Here is a 15,452-nt window from a genome sequence, read left to right as displayed (position 1 = left end):
AAATGGAGTGATGGGCTATCATGATGTCTCCCTAAAGTTTGTGAAGTCCCCCAAGACCTGTGGATACAGAAATACCTTCTAAAGCATGCACAAAAGGGCTGGGACACGCTTTTGGTGTCCAGCCTCTTAACCTGGGAGTCAAAGGAGGATCTCCTGTGTATCCTTGAGTGCAAGTGTTCAGAAACAGGATCTGTTCCTATTCCAAAAGCCCAAACATCATTTAACACCTCAGAGCACACAAAGTCAAATATTTCTCCAAAATGCCAGAATGTGAAATCCGTGGCACAGGAAGAGTTGTCTCTGTTAGCTGAAGTGTGTCCTGGCAAGGCACCTCAAGCTGCTCTCTCCTGCCTTTAGCTGGCCTCAGCTTTCTGGCAAATGGATTATTGACAGCAATAAAGATTCAAAGATGAAATAACATCTCAAATCTATGTCCCTGTCAGTGCCCATGCTATACCCTAAAAGACAAATTGTGGCAGCCTGCAAACAAAGCCCTGCTGGTACAGTGCTGAGTCCCAAAACCCCAGAAACCTTGAAATGAAAATTAAGGATTACTCAACTCACACCCTCTGTACAATCAGTTATGCTGATTAAAAAAAAATTGACTATGTGGACACTCACTCTTCATTATTCTGTTTGCCACTTAGAGAGGTACTCCCAAGATATATCCTGGCAAAGGAAATGATGCTCAGCATCTTTTAACTTAGATTACTCACCATTTTTAATGCGTGAACAAAATCACAGCATCTCCTGCTACTGTTGTACAGAGGCAGCCTTAAATTTCACCCAAAGGAGACCTCTACCTAAAATTCCTGATAACAGTAATTTATTTTCAGATCTGTTTAATTCAAATTTATGGTTGGTTTGGGGCAGAAGCATGATGAACTGACTGCATGCCCTAGGAGAATAAATTTGGGAGCACACATTGCTTGAGCTGATTAAAGAAGAGTAAATGCTGCTTTGGATGTTGGGCTGACGAACCTTAGGGATAGTGTGAGAGGAATAATTGACTGGAATCGCACACTTTTATTATTTATTATTTATGGAATCTCAAAGTCTTTTATTACTTTAGTGATCAATTAACCTTAAGAATTCCACTTCTGATGATTTATTTTTTTTTTAAACTCTTTGCCCAGAGCCGCAAGGTCTGACCACACTGGAGGCAGATGCAGAGAGCAGCTTTCCCCTGCATGCTGCCCATGCCACATGTGGGACCCTGAGGCACAGCCCCAGAGCCAGCCCTTTCCCTCACTGACCCCAGAGCTGCAGCTCCCACACCTGGCGAAAATCCTGGAAAAAGCCTGGCTCCACATCCTCGCTCTGTGACTCAGGCTCATTTCTGTTTATACTCTTGTGAGCTGAAGAATGATGATGACTAGTAGCTATATAGATAAATAAAGTATATTAAGTCACAGGAAGTAAAAAGGGAAAACCATTAATTTATTTTTAGAAACCTGTTCTTGCCATTCATCAGAAGAAGAACATCCAAAAGTTTTGCAGTGAGATACAAGCATCTGGATGGGGTTTGCTGACCACATACCAGCGCTCAGACTGCTCACAGAGAAGCATTTGCCTTCTTTAGGCCAGTCCCAGACTCCGTGCCAGGAGCAGAGGATACAGACAGTAATGGAGTAGTTTCCACTAGCAGGAGAGGGGGCTGTCACCACACAGCCTACAGCTGCTTGCTCTCCCCTCCCAGTGCTCCTGCAGTGGATCCCTCCCTCCAGATGCACCTTGGCACCAGCTGGTCCATCACAAATAGGAAATGGATAGGAGGGCGAGTGCTGTCCACACAGCTCCCATCAGCAGTGCCCACAGCAGGTCAAAAACACCAAGGAAAACATCCCAAGGTCCAGGTGGACAGCCCAAGGTCCTGCACCCAGCTGGGGCAATGCCCAGGTGCAGGGAATGGACTGAGAGCAGCCCTGAGGAGGGGACTGGGGCTGCTGGCTCGAGGGAAACCCAGCTTGGGGTGTCAAGGTGTGCTGGCAGCCCAGAGAGCCAAACGTGTCCTGGGGTGCCCCAAAAGCAGCGTGGCAAGCAGGGTGAGGGAGGGGATGCTTCCCCTCTGCCCTGGGGCCCCTACATGGAAAGGATGTGGATGTGCTGGAACAATTCCAGAGGAGGCCATGGAGACTCCCCAAGGGCTGGAGCCATCCATGGTGCCAGGCTGGGAGAGCTGAGGCTGCTCAGCCTGGAGAAGAGAAGGCTTTGGAGAGACTTCAGAGCTTCTTCCACTGCCCAAAGGGGATCCAGGAGAGCTGGAGAGGAACTTTGGACAAGGGTCTGGAGTGCCAAGACAAGGGGGAATGGCTTAAAAAAGGGAGGGCAGGTTCAGGTGGGATATTGGGAAGGAATTGCTCTCTGTGAGGGTGGTGAGGCCCTGAAACAAATTTCCCAGAGAATCTATGGCTGCTTCATCCCTGGAAGTGTCCAAGACCAGGCTGGACAGGGCTTGGAGCATCCTGGGATAGTGGAAGATGTCCCTGCCCATGGCAGGGGGTGGAACAAGATGATCTTTAATGCCCTTTACAACCCACACCACCCTAGGATTCTGTGACCGTGGCAGTGCTAATCAAAACCAAGGAGGTGATTAAATCTGGATGCTCAACTCCCAAACACTGCATGAACTCAGGACACCCACACACCCCTTGCTTCCCCTCCTCTTGCAGGTTTGCCAAAACAGCACCAATCCAGCAGTGGAAAACCTTTTGGGGCCAACAGCGCCGTGCCGCACTCATGGCTGAATTTAACGGGATTTGCATAAAAGCTTCCATCTCTTGTGGCCTGCAGAAGTTATTTTTCTTCTGGGCAGTCATACCACAATCATAAAGTCACACCATATTTTGAATCTTTGCCTTCCAAAATCCGGGAAGAATTGCAAGGCACGCTCACTGACATGTCGTGTGGTGCGTGGGCAGCCAAGATGCCAAAGTGCAAATGGTCAGACACAAATACTCAGGAGGTTTTTCTCTGACTGTTAGAGCTGCTCTGGACAAGTGTCTTTAACCACCCCTACTTCGAAGTAGTAAAAACCCTACAACTTTGAATGATGTTTAGTCCTGAAACTTCCACTTTGGCTCCCTTTCCACTTCTAAAGAAAAATTATAGAACTCCTACAGTATCATGTTGAAAAGTAGAGTTTTAAAATGTATTCAGAGTTCATTATTTTACCTCCATGATGCCACTGAAGTCACTATCTGCTCACTTTTTCTATTCAATTTTTAACAGTGTGTCCTGAATCTGCACTGAAAATGTAATTTAGTAGCTAGACTTTTCCCTTTTTTCACTAATTGAATGCTGTGAAATGTATTTCTCTCTCCCTGGCACATTTTCTCTTAGTAAACCTTACTTATCAACACACAGATCCCTATTGCACATTGCAAGCTTGTTCTGCAAGCAGGATATCAGCTGACGTCAGTGAAGATGTACAAGGGGCACCAAATATTTTGCAACATGTTTAGAAAACATTTAGAAAACAAGAGATTTTTCTTGTTTTAGTCTGCACTCATCAGGATACAAATAGAGGGAGAGGTAAACCAGCAGGACAGGGAGCCAGGAATACATAACTCAGATTGTTGTGTACCACTAATGTCACAATAGAAGTCCAAAAATTTATAGGATATGAAAAGAGCAGTTAATGCCTGCTAACCACTTAGGGTTTTCATAACAGAGTTCAGGTTTTAAAACTCCCTCAGAGCACTTAGGGTTTTGTGGAAAAAGTCATAGATGCTTGTGTCAGTTTGAAAAAAGAAAAGGTTCTGCCTTTCAGAGCTGCAGTCTGGAAGGCCATCTCAGTAATTGTATACATTATTAATATACCACTGATAGGAACCAGAATGTACATCCAGGTCCTTGCACAGATAGAGAGCTGCCAAGAATAAATCAGATATGTAGATAAGGTAAGCAGGCAAAGATATTAAAGAGGAATGGCACCGGGTCTAGTGTTACTGCTATCTTTCCATCAGTTCAAATCTGGAAAGAGTTTTTCTAATGGCTGGAAGGACAGACTGCCAGCAGAAGGTCCAAAAAATGTGACTCTGTGGGAGTCAGAAGAAGACAGCAAACACTGGCATGTGGGCCAGCCACAGAGGAGAGCAGGGACAAGGCACTGGAAAGAGCAAAGGAAGCTGGAACATGGAGCGCACGGAGCAGCACAAAGGGCACGGAACAAAGGCGAGGTGAGGACGGAGCAGGACACGGTTCAGCTGCTGCAGAGAAAGGCTGGAGGATGCAGGGAGGTTAGGGGGCAGGGAGAAGGGCTGGCCCTCCCACCAGGATGTAGTACTACTTTCAGAAATAGAGGGATGAGGGATACAAATCAAAGGCTAAACCAAATAAACAAGAGTCTATTTTCCCGAGGGCATGCGGGCTCGCCCAGGACGCAGCCTGGTGACTAAAGCAGGCCAGCAGAGGAGCTCTGCTTCCTGCACATCCCGAGCCTCACAGACATTGTGGTTGTTGCTAAAAGGCCCACACTGACCATAAATTACCTCGCAGGAACAATGGAGACACCACTATCTCTGTGCTCTTCTCAAAGCACCAGAACAAAGTGGCGCAGTGTTAGTGGCATTGCTCACATCTAGCAGCTGGCACAAGATGACTTAGCACCACTGAAAATAACCCCGTGACAGGGCCCCAGCAAAGCTGCCAACCCCTGAAAATTTGTCATTTGTAAAGCCCCCTCCCCTTGGGATTTGTATCTGTGACAGAACCACAAGTCTTGTCCTGATCTCCAGCTTGGCTGCAAACATGGGTGAGGTCGGGGAGGTGAATAACACCATGCCAGCTGAACACCTTCTGCAGTCTCAGAAATCACACACAGCTCTTTCATCCCACTCTGCTGACTTGGCTTTTGTGTAATAAAATGCGAGGCTGTGAGCAGAAGGGCTTTGTCAGAATCCCTGAAAACACTCACAAGAAATAAGGAGAGTGGTGACTTCCATTCCTGGAGCTCACTGAACCAGTGGCGCACCTACGCCGTGACCCAACAATTCTACATGAAATGCAAGTTTTGTTAGTGTGGATACCTCCAATTCCCAACCATGTTGCTTGAGGACACTGCTAAGGACTTTGGAGAGGCTTCCCAGATCTCATCCCTGTGCTGACTGCCCTCTGTGGCAAATGAGGATATTAGCAGAGGAATCAGCCTTCCAAAGGCACAGGGCAGAGACTCCCGAGTACCTGGACGAGGGAGCAGGCTGCTGAGCCCTGTGTCTCTTTCCCCAGGAGCCACAGACCTTGCTGTACAGTGTGATACAAGCAGCAATTCAGCACTATGACCTTGGTGAGAACAGCTCCTTCCTGCTGGAGAGGTTTCTGCTCAGGGCTGAGATCCCAGGGGATCTCACCCAGGACCCAGCTGTGTAAGATGCCAAACCAGGCCCAGTTAGTGCCAAGTATCCCCAATAAAACGGGAGTGGGGCCAAACCTGGCTTTCATCAGCCTTTCACACAGTAAAATCCTCAAGCTTTTCATGCCTATCACAGCCCCTTCCTTTCTTCCTCTGCCCAAAGTGACCCTAATTAAAAGTGAGCCTTATTTTCCAACCACAGCACATCCCCAAGCGTTTCCTTTCCTCAAAACTGCCAGAACCCAAAGGGTGCAATTCGAGTCAGAAGGGACATTTTTCCCTTCCCCATGCCAACAAACACTGCTGCTTCCCAGGGTTACTCTGCTGCCAGCCTTCTGTTTTGGCACAGTGCTCTCCCCCATATTTCACATCACACACGCGTGCGGCCTCAGCGTGTGGCCCCAGAGCTCCCCACCCTCCTGCCAGCACATCCACCACACCTGGCTCCACCGTGCCCCATTCCCCACACCCTGGTGCCCTGTCAGAGCTCCCAGGGGCTGCCAGCCTGGGGCAGGACAGGGAATGCTTCCCCTGGCACATGCCTGCACCAAGCCAGAGCCGCTGCCCTGGCCGCGCGCGCGCTCACCCCAGGAATTAATAAGTTATTACGACAAATTAAAATATTAAGTTAATGATGTGCATGACTGCAAGTTACAGAGCTGGAAACGAAGTCCTAATTAAATCAATACAGTTATTAGTCCCTTGTCATCTCTGATTAATTATTAGCTTAATATGCTCCATCATTTTCACCGTTAATGGAAAGAGCTGCAGCGCTACCAGGGGAAGCGGGGCTGTGCACACCAGAACTCCCAGCTCTGGGCTGATCAAGGTCTTTCAGAGAAGAGAGGAAGAAACATTTCACTTTTGGGGGCACTCGTCTGACAGCATTTAAAGTTGTTTTCAAAGGGGGCAGATGTTTGCTCAGGGGATTTTTGACTGCTGAAAGGTTAAGGGGTAAAGACTTGACTTCTAAAGCTGGGCTTAGTCCCAAGCACTTGTCCTGGAGCCTCCAAGTTTTTCTGTGCAGTGACAGGATATCACCATCGTCCTTTAAGAAGCCAACACAGCCCTGCCTTGCCCCAGAGCCCAGCCCAGTGGTGACCCTCACCAGATGCACTCATTAATTCCCCCATGCACAGAGAAGGAGTGGGCACCATAATAAGCTGGCAGGCATCAGCTGTGGCTCCTCAGGGCACAGATGTATCTCGGGACACCTGTCCTTTCATGCCACCGACAGGGCCAAAAATAATGTGCTGAGCTCATTTTTCTCCTTGGTAGTGATAACTGAAACAGTACTTTGGATTCGGGCAACAGATAGTATCGACCCAGAGCCCAGGGGAGCAGAGCTTCCCTTTGGCTTTCCTGTCTTCCATCATCCCTTCACTGTGCCCAACTTTTTCCTAACTCCTTGCAACAAGCAAGTTTCCTTTGCTGTCTGCAGGAGGATTTTTTTGAGTGCAAAAACTTCAAGGATGGGTCTTCACATGTCTCTCCAGCAAGTTCCAAAGTGAATTTGTGCCACAAATGCTGCCATGTCAATAGACAGGAGCTTTGTTTGAGAAACAGCTTTTACAAACAAGCTCTTTTGGGTAAGTTATCAACAGAAATACAAACACACACTGCCGAGAACAACACTGCTCCTTGAACTCATCAATGAACCTGTTCATGCTGCTAAGGGGTGATTCAGTAAATTAAATAATGTCACTGTAAAAAACTGTGCTTCTCAAAGATAGCAAGTCACTCAAAGGATTTCTCAGTACTCTCACCACCCTACCACTGTGATTACCTTGTGATAAATTGCCACCTGCCCCATGAGTAATGGTAGTTCCCAGTACCATTTTATCATTTAGTCCTCTTACTGATATCTCTGTTATGTACTGCCACAACACTTCAGCTTCCCATGATCTGCCTGCCTTCCACTGCTGTTGCGCAAAGATGGAGCTCCTTACTTCCAGGAAAAAGTTAAGGTGGGACAAACAGTGTCATGCAGAAACCCTGTCCCCTGCTCCTCACATATAAATCCCACCTGTTTTCTGCCAGACATTAAAGAAAAAAGTTTAAATTTCTGCCAGACATCAAAGAAAAAAGTTTAAATTCTGGCCCAGATTTGATGAGTAAACAGCATTTCTTCTACAAATGGGCTGAACTCCAGTGAAATATTTGGCTATTTAATGAGCAGGCTCTAGGATAACAGTTTTCGTGGGAATCCAAAAAGTGGGAGTAAAGAAAAGGGCTCCCTGCACTATTCTTAGCTGCAAACAGCTAGATTTGGAATTTTGATTGTAAAGCATGGAATTTATAAATGGTGCCATGCTAAATTTACTTCATTTGTATACAATTCAGCCGGATAATCAGAAGTGTTCCAGCACGTTCCTGGTTAGCATCTCGGTTCTGGTTTTATTGTCTCCAAGCTGGTAGGAAAAATGCGCGCAGTAAATAGTGCTTGCAAAATTTGTGTCCCAGTGCGTGTGCAGGAGGTTTTCTATACAGAGATTTTATATAAATGCACGTGTGGGTGCACATGCATGCACACAGACACCCAGCCGTGATTTATTTCTAGAGGGAAGCCAAGGAAATTCCCACCCCCTACCATTTAAACGATCTGCTCTTTGGCTCCAAACATTCTGCAACTTCTCAGCCAAGGAATGTATTTTCCCCTTCCAATATAGATAATTTATTTTGCTGAGCACATTAGTTAATGATAGCGAGCTACATGATTTAGTCAGTTCTGTAAAAACATTACTGACAATCTCAGACAGATCCATTTCATTTAGCAAGTTGGTTTTGTTTTTTTTTTTTTTTTTTTTTTTTAGCTCGTCTTCCGCAGCACGGTGTGAATTAACAGCAATCATCAACTCAAGGATTTGTCACATATACTTCGTACTCCTGCAATTTTTCATAATTAGATTGGCTTCCCGCCGTTAGACGAGCTTTTAATTATGATATTAATATAGGTTAAAAGGACTTTACACCGCTTTACGCTTCGGGGGGCGGGCGGGGGGAAAGCGGGAGGTGGGAGACGAGCTATTTCATTTCACCGCTACTCCGCGGCGATTATTTCGGGATTTTTAAATATAGTCGATGAAACGCTAATAATAAATCCCTTATCGGGGCGGCCGGGGCGCTGAGCCCGTCCCCGGCCGGGCAGGAGCGCGCCCCCATCCCGCGCCTTCCCCAGCGCAGCGGCGGCCGAGACTTACGCGGTCCCCAGGGCGCGGCGGCCGGCAGCCTGCGCAGGTGGATCTCATCCTTCTCCATCGCCCGTCCGAGCTCCGCAGCCCGCCTGCCACTTGGTACCAAAGTGAACTTGCCAGGATCCCTCCTCCCCGCCGCTCCTCCTCCTCCTCCTCCTCCCTCCCCGTTCCCCCCTGGCTGCTCCGGGAGCGGCTCCGCGCAGCGCCCCGCCGCCCCCGGGCACACTTTAAATACGAGCGCCGGGCCCGCCGGAGCGCGGCCCTCCGCGGGGAGCCGGCCCTCCTCCCTCCGCCCTGCCCTCCCCTCCCTCTCTTCTCCTTTCCCTTCCCTTCCCTTCCCTTCCCTTCCCTTCCCTTCCCTTCCCTTCCCTTCCCTTCCCTTCCCTTCCCTTCCCTTCCCTTCCCTTCCCTTCCCTTCCCTTCCCTTCCCTTCCCTTCCCTTCCCTGCCGGTGACGCCGCGGCGCTCCCCGCCCGGCCGCCCCCGCGCAATCCCCGCGCAATCCCCGCGCAATCCCCGCGCAATCCCCGCGCGTACCTGCGGCGGCGGCGGGGCTGACCTTGGGCGCGGGGCGGCGGCGCCGGAGCGACGGCGGCAGCTGCGGGCGGGGACAGCGCGGAAAGGTCAGCGCGCCCCGCACCGAGGAACCCCCGCGCCGCTTCCTCGGCCTGGGTTTCTCTTTATTTTCCCCGCACTTTCCCGTTTTTGCCGCGGTGAAAAGGAAAAGCGAGGCCGGGTCTGCTGTTGAAGCCCCGGGTTCGCTCTTCTCTTGCACAAAGTGCGGGCTGGACGCTGCCCGTGTTTGTCACAGCCGCGGTGGGAAAGGTGACGAGATTGCCAGCTGGGAGAGCGGGGTTAAAGTTCTCCGTCCCGACCCCCGGGAAAGCTGCTTCTCCCAGGTCTGGTCCAGGAGGGATGCTCTGAGTGTAGCCCTAGACACCAACAAGCTCGGGCCCTCAAAGAACAAATGTTGTAAACTTTTTATCTAGAAATGTGAGGCATAAAAGAGCTGGCACTCACTTTTTACACCTCCCGCTGGGTGGCTGCAGTGTTTGTACAGGGGTTTGAGTAGGATTTCAGGCTATTCCCATTTTCAGCACCCCACGGGGATTCCCTGGTTGTCTCCAAAGTTACAGCCTGAGCCCGTGCTGTGCTGCAGAAACCCACTCAGGCAAACCTCACACAGATTTATCTGCACCATTCTCTGACTGCTTTCTCTCTCTTTTCTTTTTTTTTTTTTTTTAATTTTATTTGTAATCTCAGACCAGCACTTAACCCTCAAAAATGCAAAGCCAGGAGTGTGCAAGGGCTGTATGAGCAGCAAAGAGGCTCAGCAGGCTTCCCAACTCCTGGCAGGCAGCCCCCAAGTGTCCCACATTGCAAGTTCCTCTCACTGCCGTGCTCCTGCTGTGCCCAGGCCCTTCCTGCTCCCCTGGCATCCAGGGAAATTGCAAGGTGGCATCTTGCTGGTGGCACTCACCCCTAAGCTACACATCATGGTTCTAATTCCACTCTGAATGCCCCTTTGCTACTGAAAACGCAGCGGGTTATGGCTTGGGTATCTCTGTGGGGCTGTTTATTTGGAAAACTGTAAAAACACCTTTCCTGAGTTGGCTGGGGGTTTGACAGCAGAGGCAGAAAACACAGTGTGGTAAATACCTGAGCAGTGTGGAAAACTCTGGTAAATCCATGAACAAGGGAATCCATGCATATGGAGTTTCCCTTCATGGAATATGAGCCCTAGAGGCCCTGAGTCAGGATGGTTTCAGGCTACATCTGCTATCTTTTTTCCTCCATTTTAACTTTTGGGCTGGTTTTGGGACAGTTTGGGTGGGACTATTTTTGAAGTGCACATCAGTGGGTTTAATTTTGGCAGGGGAAGGGGTGAGCAGATTGTGTTGCACCGAAGCCTCACTCAGCAGCTCACTTAACCCCCAGATCAAAGGCACTTGGGAACGTGCTCTTTTCCCTCTGCCTGTAACTAATTTATTTTGGATGGAGATCTGCCACAGACCCAAATGTGGGCACGGGACCAACACATATATTTGTTTTACAAATGTGAGACACAAAGAGAGATCTGGGAATCATGCTGGATTCCAGCATCCCATCTCATCATGACCACAAGCTCCGTGAGCGTCTGCTGGATAGAGCTGGGGTGGGAATTCAGCCTGGATGCATGCACAGGGCCTTCATCATTGAAGTGCCACCTTTCCTGGTGCAAAGTAGGCTTTCCCTACTCAAAGCCCAGCCAGAAGTGGATCAGCTGATTGATGACATCATTTTGTAGCAGGTTTTAGGAAGTTTTTGTCTGATAAGTCAGATTTTGAGAATTAAAATGTGTTTTCAGGTGTGTATTCCAGCTTCACACCTGAAAAAAAAAAAAAATAAAGCTGACATTACTGCCTCATTTGAGGTGTTTAAGTCTTAATGAGCAATAATTTATCTTAGTGTCCTGAAAATTAAAATACATTAATTACCTGGTATTTTTTTGTAAGGTCCTGGGCTGACATTGCCCAGATTTGAGTGGAAATGGAAAAATCTCAGTGCAGTGTGGAACCTGTGCTCCACCCTGTAGTGCTGAGAGGCAAGGACAACAGATTCCCATCCCAGAGCCCTAGATGAGCTCTGGCAGATCCTTTAACTTCTCTGGAGGAGCCCGTTGTTGGGAACTGCTGTAAAGATAACAGGGAAACCATGAGTCTGGACGGAGCCTGCCTGAGCTCCATCTCCCTCTGCTGCTTCCCCACACCATTCCTTTTACCTGCCAATATTCCCCTGACCCTTCCTGTCAATATTCCCTCCTCTGCATGGACACAAGGGCTTTGTGATTTGGCTAACAAGGGCTGGACCACTCACCTGAGGCGACAGAGCTGCTCTGTGGGACTGCTCAGGCTCCAACAGGCGCAGAGGATTTGTCTTCTCAAGAGCCCCACGAGCTAAAATAGGCTGCTGGGATGACAGGAAGCAGAGGCTCCAGCTCCAGTTTTCTTCCTCAGCCTGTGATAAACCCAGCATGCCATCTCAACACATACTTGTGAGAGGGATGGCGAGGGGATGGAGAACCCTCTGTCTGCACAATAAAACAAAAATGCTCTCCCAGCAGCGAGGAAGGCGACAGCGGGCCTTGGCACCCACACCCACAGCCAGTGCTCCTGCTGGAAATATTTACAGTCTGTGAGATGGATTGTGTGCCTTCTGAACAACAATAATGCAGCTCTGGGCTCCTGTGCTCTGGAGGGGAGGCTCTGTGTGCTCTGGGGAAATGCCTGTGTGTGGCACCTGCCCCACCAGCCCAAATGGCAAACCAACCTCCCACCCCTCTGCCTTGGAGTTGCTTCTGGACTATTTTACTATTTTTCTGAAGTCTTTTACACTTTTGAGCAGGCAGGGATCCAGTGCAGCTCTGCTCTCAGCTGGGGCAGCCAGAGATAAGAGCCCAAATCCCTGGCAGGCACAGGGAGCAGCGTGAACACAATCACATGATGGTGAAACAAGCCCTGGCTGTGACAGCAGCACAGCCCCTGCCCCTCACCTTCCCTGCCGCACACAGCACGCTCCCTGCCTGCCCTGGCCTCACAGGCAGAAATTAAAGAGGATTTGTTGTATAGAATCAGGTTCCAGGGAGCCCTAAAACCGCAGGCAACGCAGGAAAGGTAAACAGAGAGTGAGTGATAAGTCACGGTATGGAAGCTAAGGCATGCCCAGAGGAATTAGCAGGTGGCAAGATTAAATAAATAGGATGAGTGTTTTTGCCATGTAATGCACTGAAACCATAGGATTATTAAGTAAATTACTATATACTAGCGAATAGAACAAAACTGTACACAGAATACAGAACACTGTTGCATTGTCATGAGATACAAGTTAAGCCAAAAGCTTTTTTTATTTTTTTTTTTTTAAAGGATGAGAAATATTTACCAAAAAATGCTCTGAAGACATCTACTGTACAAAGGAGTCTGGCTGTAATTTTCAGCTTAATATGGTCTTCAAAGCTCTGATGGTTGGAGAGACATTTGTGGGGATGTTCTGTTTCTAATCCTTCCATGCTGCTTACCCCTGACAGACAGTGTGAGGTGGACCTCAGATTATGGCAAGTTCTTTTGGCTCTATAGCACTCAGCATTTATGTAGAGCTCAAGTACCTAAAGCACAGACGATTCTGTTTGTTGTGAACTTATTTAGGTCTGTGACTTCTGTGAGCAGTCTCTGCTGTTTCTAAAAAATTCTTTTTTTCGTATGATTTAACATTTTGCAAAGCTCAGTGGGAAACATGTTGCTGCTTGTAAAACGTAATGTCCAGGAGGAGCAGGACTATTCCCTTCCTTGGGTCCCTGCTAAATGCTTTCACCAGCTGCTGTCAGCCACGAATCTGGGAAACACCGCGGGTTTTCCCATCAGCGCTGCCGAACTTTCCGAGCGTCGTTTTGCACACGTAGCTGGAGGCACCTCCCACTCTTGCCTGTGCATTTGCAGATGAGGGGAGCGCAGCCGAGAGCCCGGCGGCTCTGGGATGGCTTTGGGAGATGCTGCGAGCTGGGAAGCGGCTCTGACCCAGCCCGGCTGAGTCACGGCTGCTGGGGAAGGAAAGTCTGACAGCCGAGCCCCAGCTGCGCCGGCCAGCGGGGAAACGGGGCCCGTTCCCGGCTCCTTTAGACCCTCTGCCACGGGACCGAGCCGCCCTCTCAGTCCCAAAGCTGATTGAACCCGAGCCAAACTGATGGGAGTTTCCTTTGGGTGAGATCGCCATCATCCATCTCCACCTCCTGTGGGATTCTGTTGCTGTGCTTAAAATTATCCATGCACTGAGAAAATTTTTCCCTAATCCCAAGCACTTCTTGCTATAGGCAAGGCAATTGGTCCGTGGCCATTTCCATCAGACACAGCAGTGTGTGTTCCCTGCTCTTTGATCTTTGTGACTAACAGCAGCACAAATTGATTCCCTTCTCGAACTGAATCTTCAGGTAACCATGAGAGAAAAAATCAGAATAGTTCTTAATCTTTTCTCCTTTCCTTCCTTTTCCTTTTCCTTTTCCTTTTCCTTTTCCTTTTCCTTTTCCGTTTCCCTTTCCTTTTCCTTTCCCCTTCCCTTCCCTTCCCTTCCCTTCCCTTCCCTTCCCTTCCCTTCCCTTCCCTTCCCTTCCCTTCCCTTCCCTTCCCTTCCCTTCCCTTCCCTTCCCTTCCCTTCCCTTCCCTTCCCTTCCCTTCCCTTCCCTTCCCTTCCCTTCCCTTCCCTTCCCTTCCCTTTTTGTGCGTTTGTTTGTTTGTTTTGTTTTGTTTTGTTGTTTTCTTAGGTTGTATAGTCAAAAGCAAAAATCAGCCCACAAGTGTTTCCATCTTCCAGCATGCTACAACCTATTTCTGTGTCTTTGGTCTTCAGCAATGAAAGTAAAAAAAAAATTATACAAAACCACTTAGCAGAAGTTACCTGTAGAGCTTTAGAGCTTTAGCCACTTGAATCACAAGGAGGAAGAAAGGGTGAAGCATTTACTTGTGACTCCACCTGCCACTCTTTGCATTTATAGGAGGCATCATCTCCCTCAATGCACATTTAGTCCAGGTGTTTACTGCAACTTCATTTTGAGCCTGCAATGGTTTCACCATTTGTAATTGAGGCAGCAAATCCTTTTGTTGTAAAATACAAAGAGGGACTGACGGTGAGTCAGGTTAATACTTTAAGTGGCTTGGGTGCTGGGAGGCTGCAGCCCCATGTGCTGCAGTAATTCTGCAGCAGATTCAGCATCAAGCACGCACTGCAGCCCACGGAGAGACAAGGTTTTAACACTTCATTAACTGTGAAGGGAGTTTTGCCATCAGCAGATGGCTTTCACATGCCAGGAACTAAATATTTCATATTCTCCTTCCTTATCAGCAGATATCCACTAAACCTGCCCAAGATTTGCTATCCAGTGGAGATTAGAGACTCTGTAAAGCTCAGAGTTTTGACAGCACTTGCCAAAGGAGGTGCTGGTTCTTCAGCCCATCCATGAGGCCATCTGCCCACCAGGATGGCAGAGATCACCCCCAGAGACACAGCCCATGGGGTTTTGCTCCTTGTCCGTTCCACCTCCTCAGAGCCAGGAGCTCAGACGGATCTCCCTTTCCTGAAAATGTCACAAAAAGCAGCAAATTTGTGCTTCTGTAAATAAGTGCAGACCTGAAGCTACAACAGCACCAGATTGTCGTATAACTACAAAGAACCTGTTGCTCTAGTATTTGGATAATATTTCACTCATATATCTGCTTTGTCTGATTTGAATTACTCAGTGCAGCTCTTGGTGGTCTGCATAAAGCAATTGTCTACAAATATTGTAAGGCCTGTCCCTGAGACATCACCAATGAAATTCCACCTAAGACTGTCACTGAAATGTAGGTTTAAGTTTGTTACTTTCATATATTCAGTTGCAACTGTGGGTTACATCTTTTCGTGTGTTTCATTGTTTGTTTTTTTTTTAAATATCCACAGTTAATCTCCAAGGTGTTTGTGGTCTAAACACCTGAATCATGAACTGAGTCAGGATCTCAGTGAAGACTCCCTGGAAACAAGAGGACAATGAGCTGAGAATCCAGCCCAGGGCTGAGTCAGAGGCAGGTTCAGAGACATTCACCAATGTTTTCCAAAGCAGAGATACCTATGGCCTGCTTGAGAAACTGTGAGAATGGTGAGCTGGTTAAAGGAGCAGCTGTGTTCATTTTTTCAGCCTCAGACCTCTGTGTTTCTGCAGGACAGGTATTGAAAAGAAAAAGCAGAGACAAAATTGAAGGATGTTTCAATATGAAATCACACCCCTGAGACTGATCTTAGCAAGAGAGAGCATCACCTGCAGCAGCTGAGTCCTGGTGAGGTGATCAGGTATGGCTGTGTCCTCACATGCACGTGTTTGAATATCAAATGGTTCCAGGAAAGAAT

The 15,452-nt window shown here is 48.4% G+C and overlaps 1 protein-coding gene across 1 annotated transcript in view; it reads right to left on the bottom strand.

Annotated features, from left to right (window-relative positions):
* ANO1 (anoctamin 1) overlaps positions 1-8,622 on the bottom strand; it is a 71,372-nt gene extending 62,750 nt beyond the window's left edge. The window contains exon 1 of the mRNA XM_058806256.1: positions 8,554-8,622. Coding sequence (XP_058662239.1) covers positions 8,554-8,611 — 58 coding nt within the window. The 5' untranslated portion in view covers positions 8,612-8,622. The remainder of the gene's footprint in view (positions 1-8,553) is intronic.
* Between the last annotated feature and the right edge of the window lie 6,830 nt (positions 8,623-15,452).

This window comes from Ammospiza caudacuta, chromosome 6 (genome assembly GCF_027887145.1).
Source record: "Ammospiza caudacuta isolate bAmmCau1 chromosome 6, bAmmCau1.pri, whole genome shotgun sequence".
Classification (NCBI taxonomy): Eukaryota; Metazoa; Chordata; class Aves; order Passeriformes; family Passerellidae; genus Ammospiza; species Ammospiza caudacuta.
This window is presented reverse-complemented; position numbering and strand designations above follow the sequence as displayed.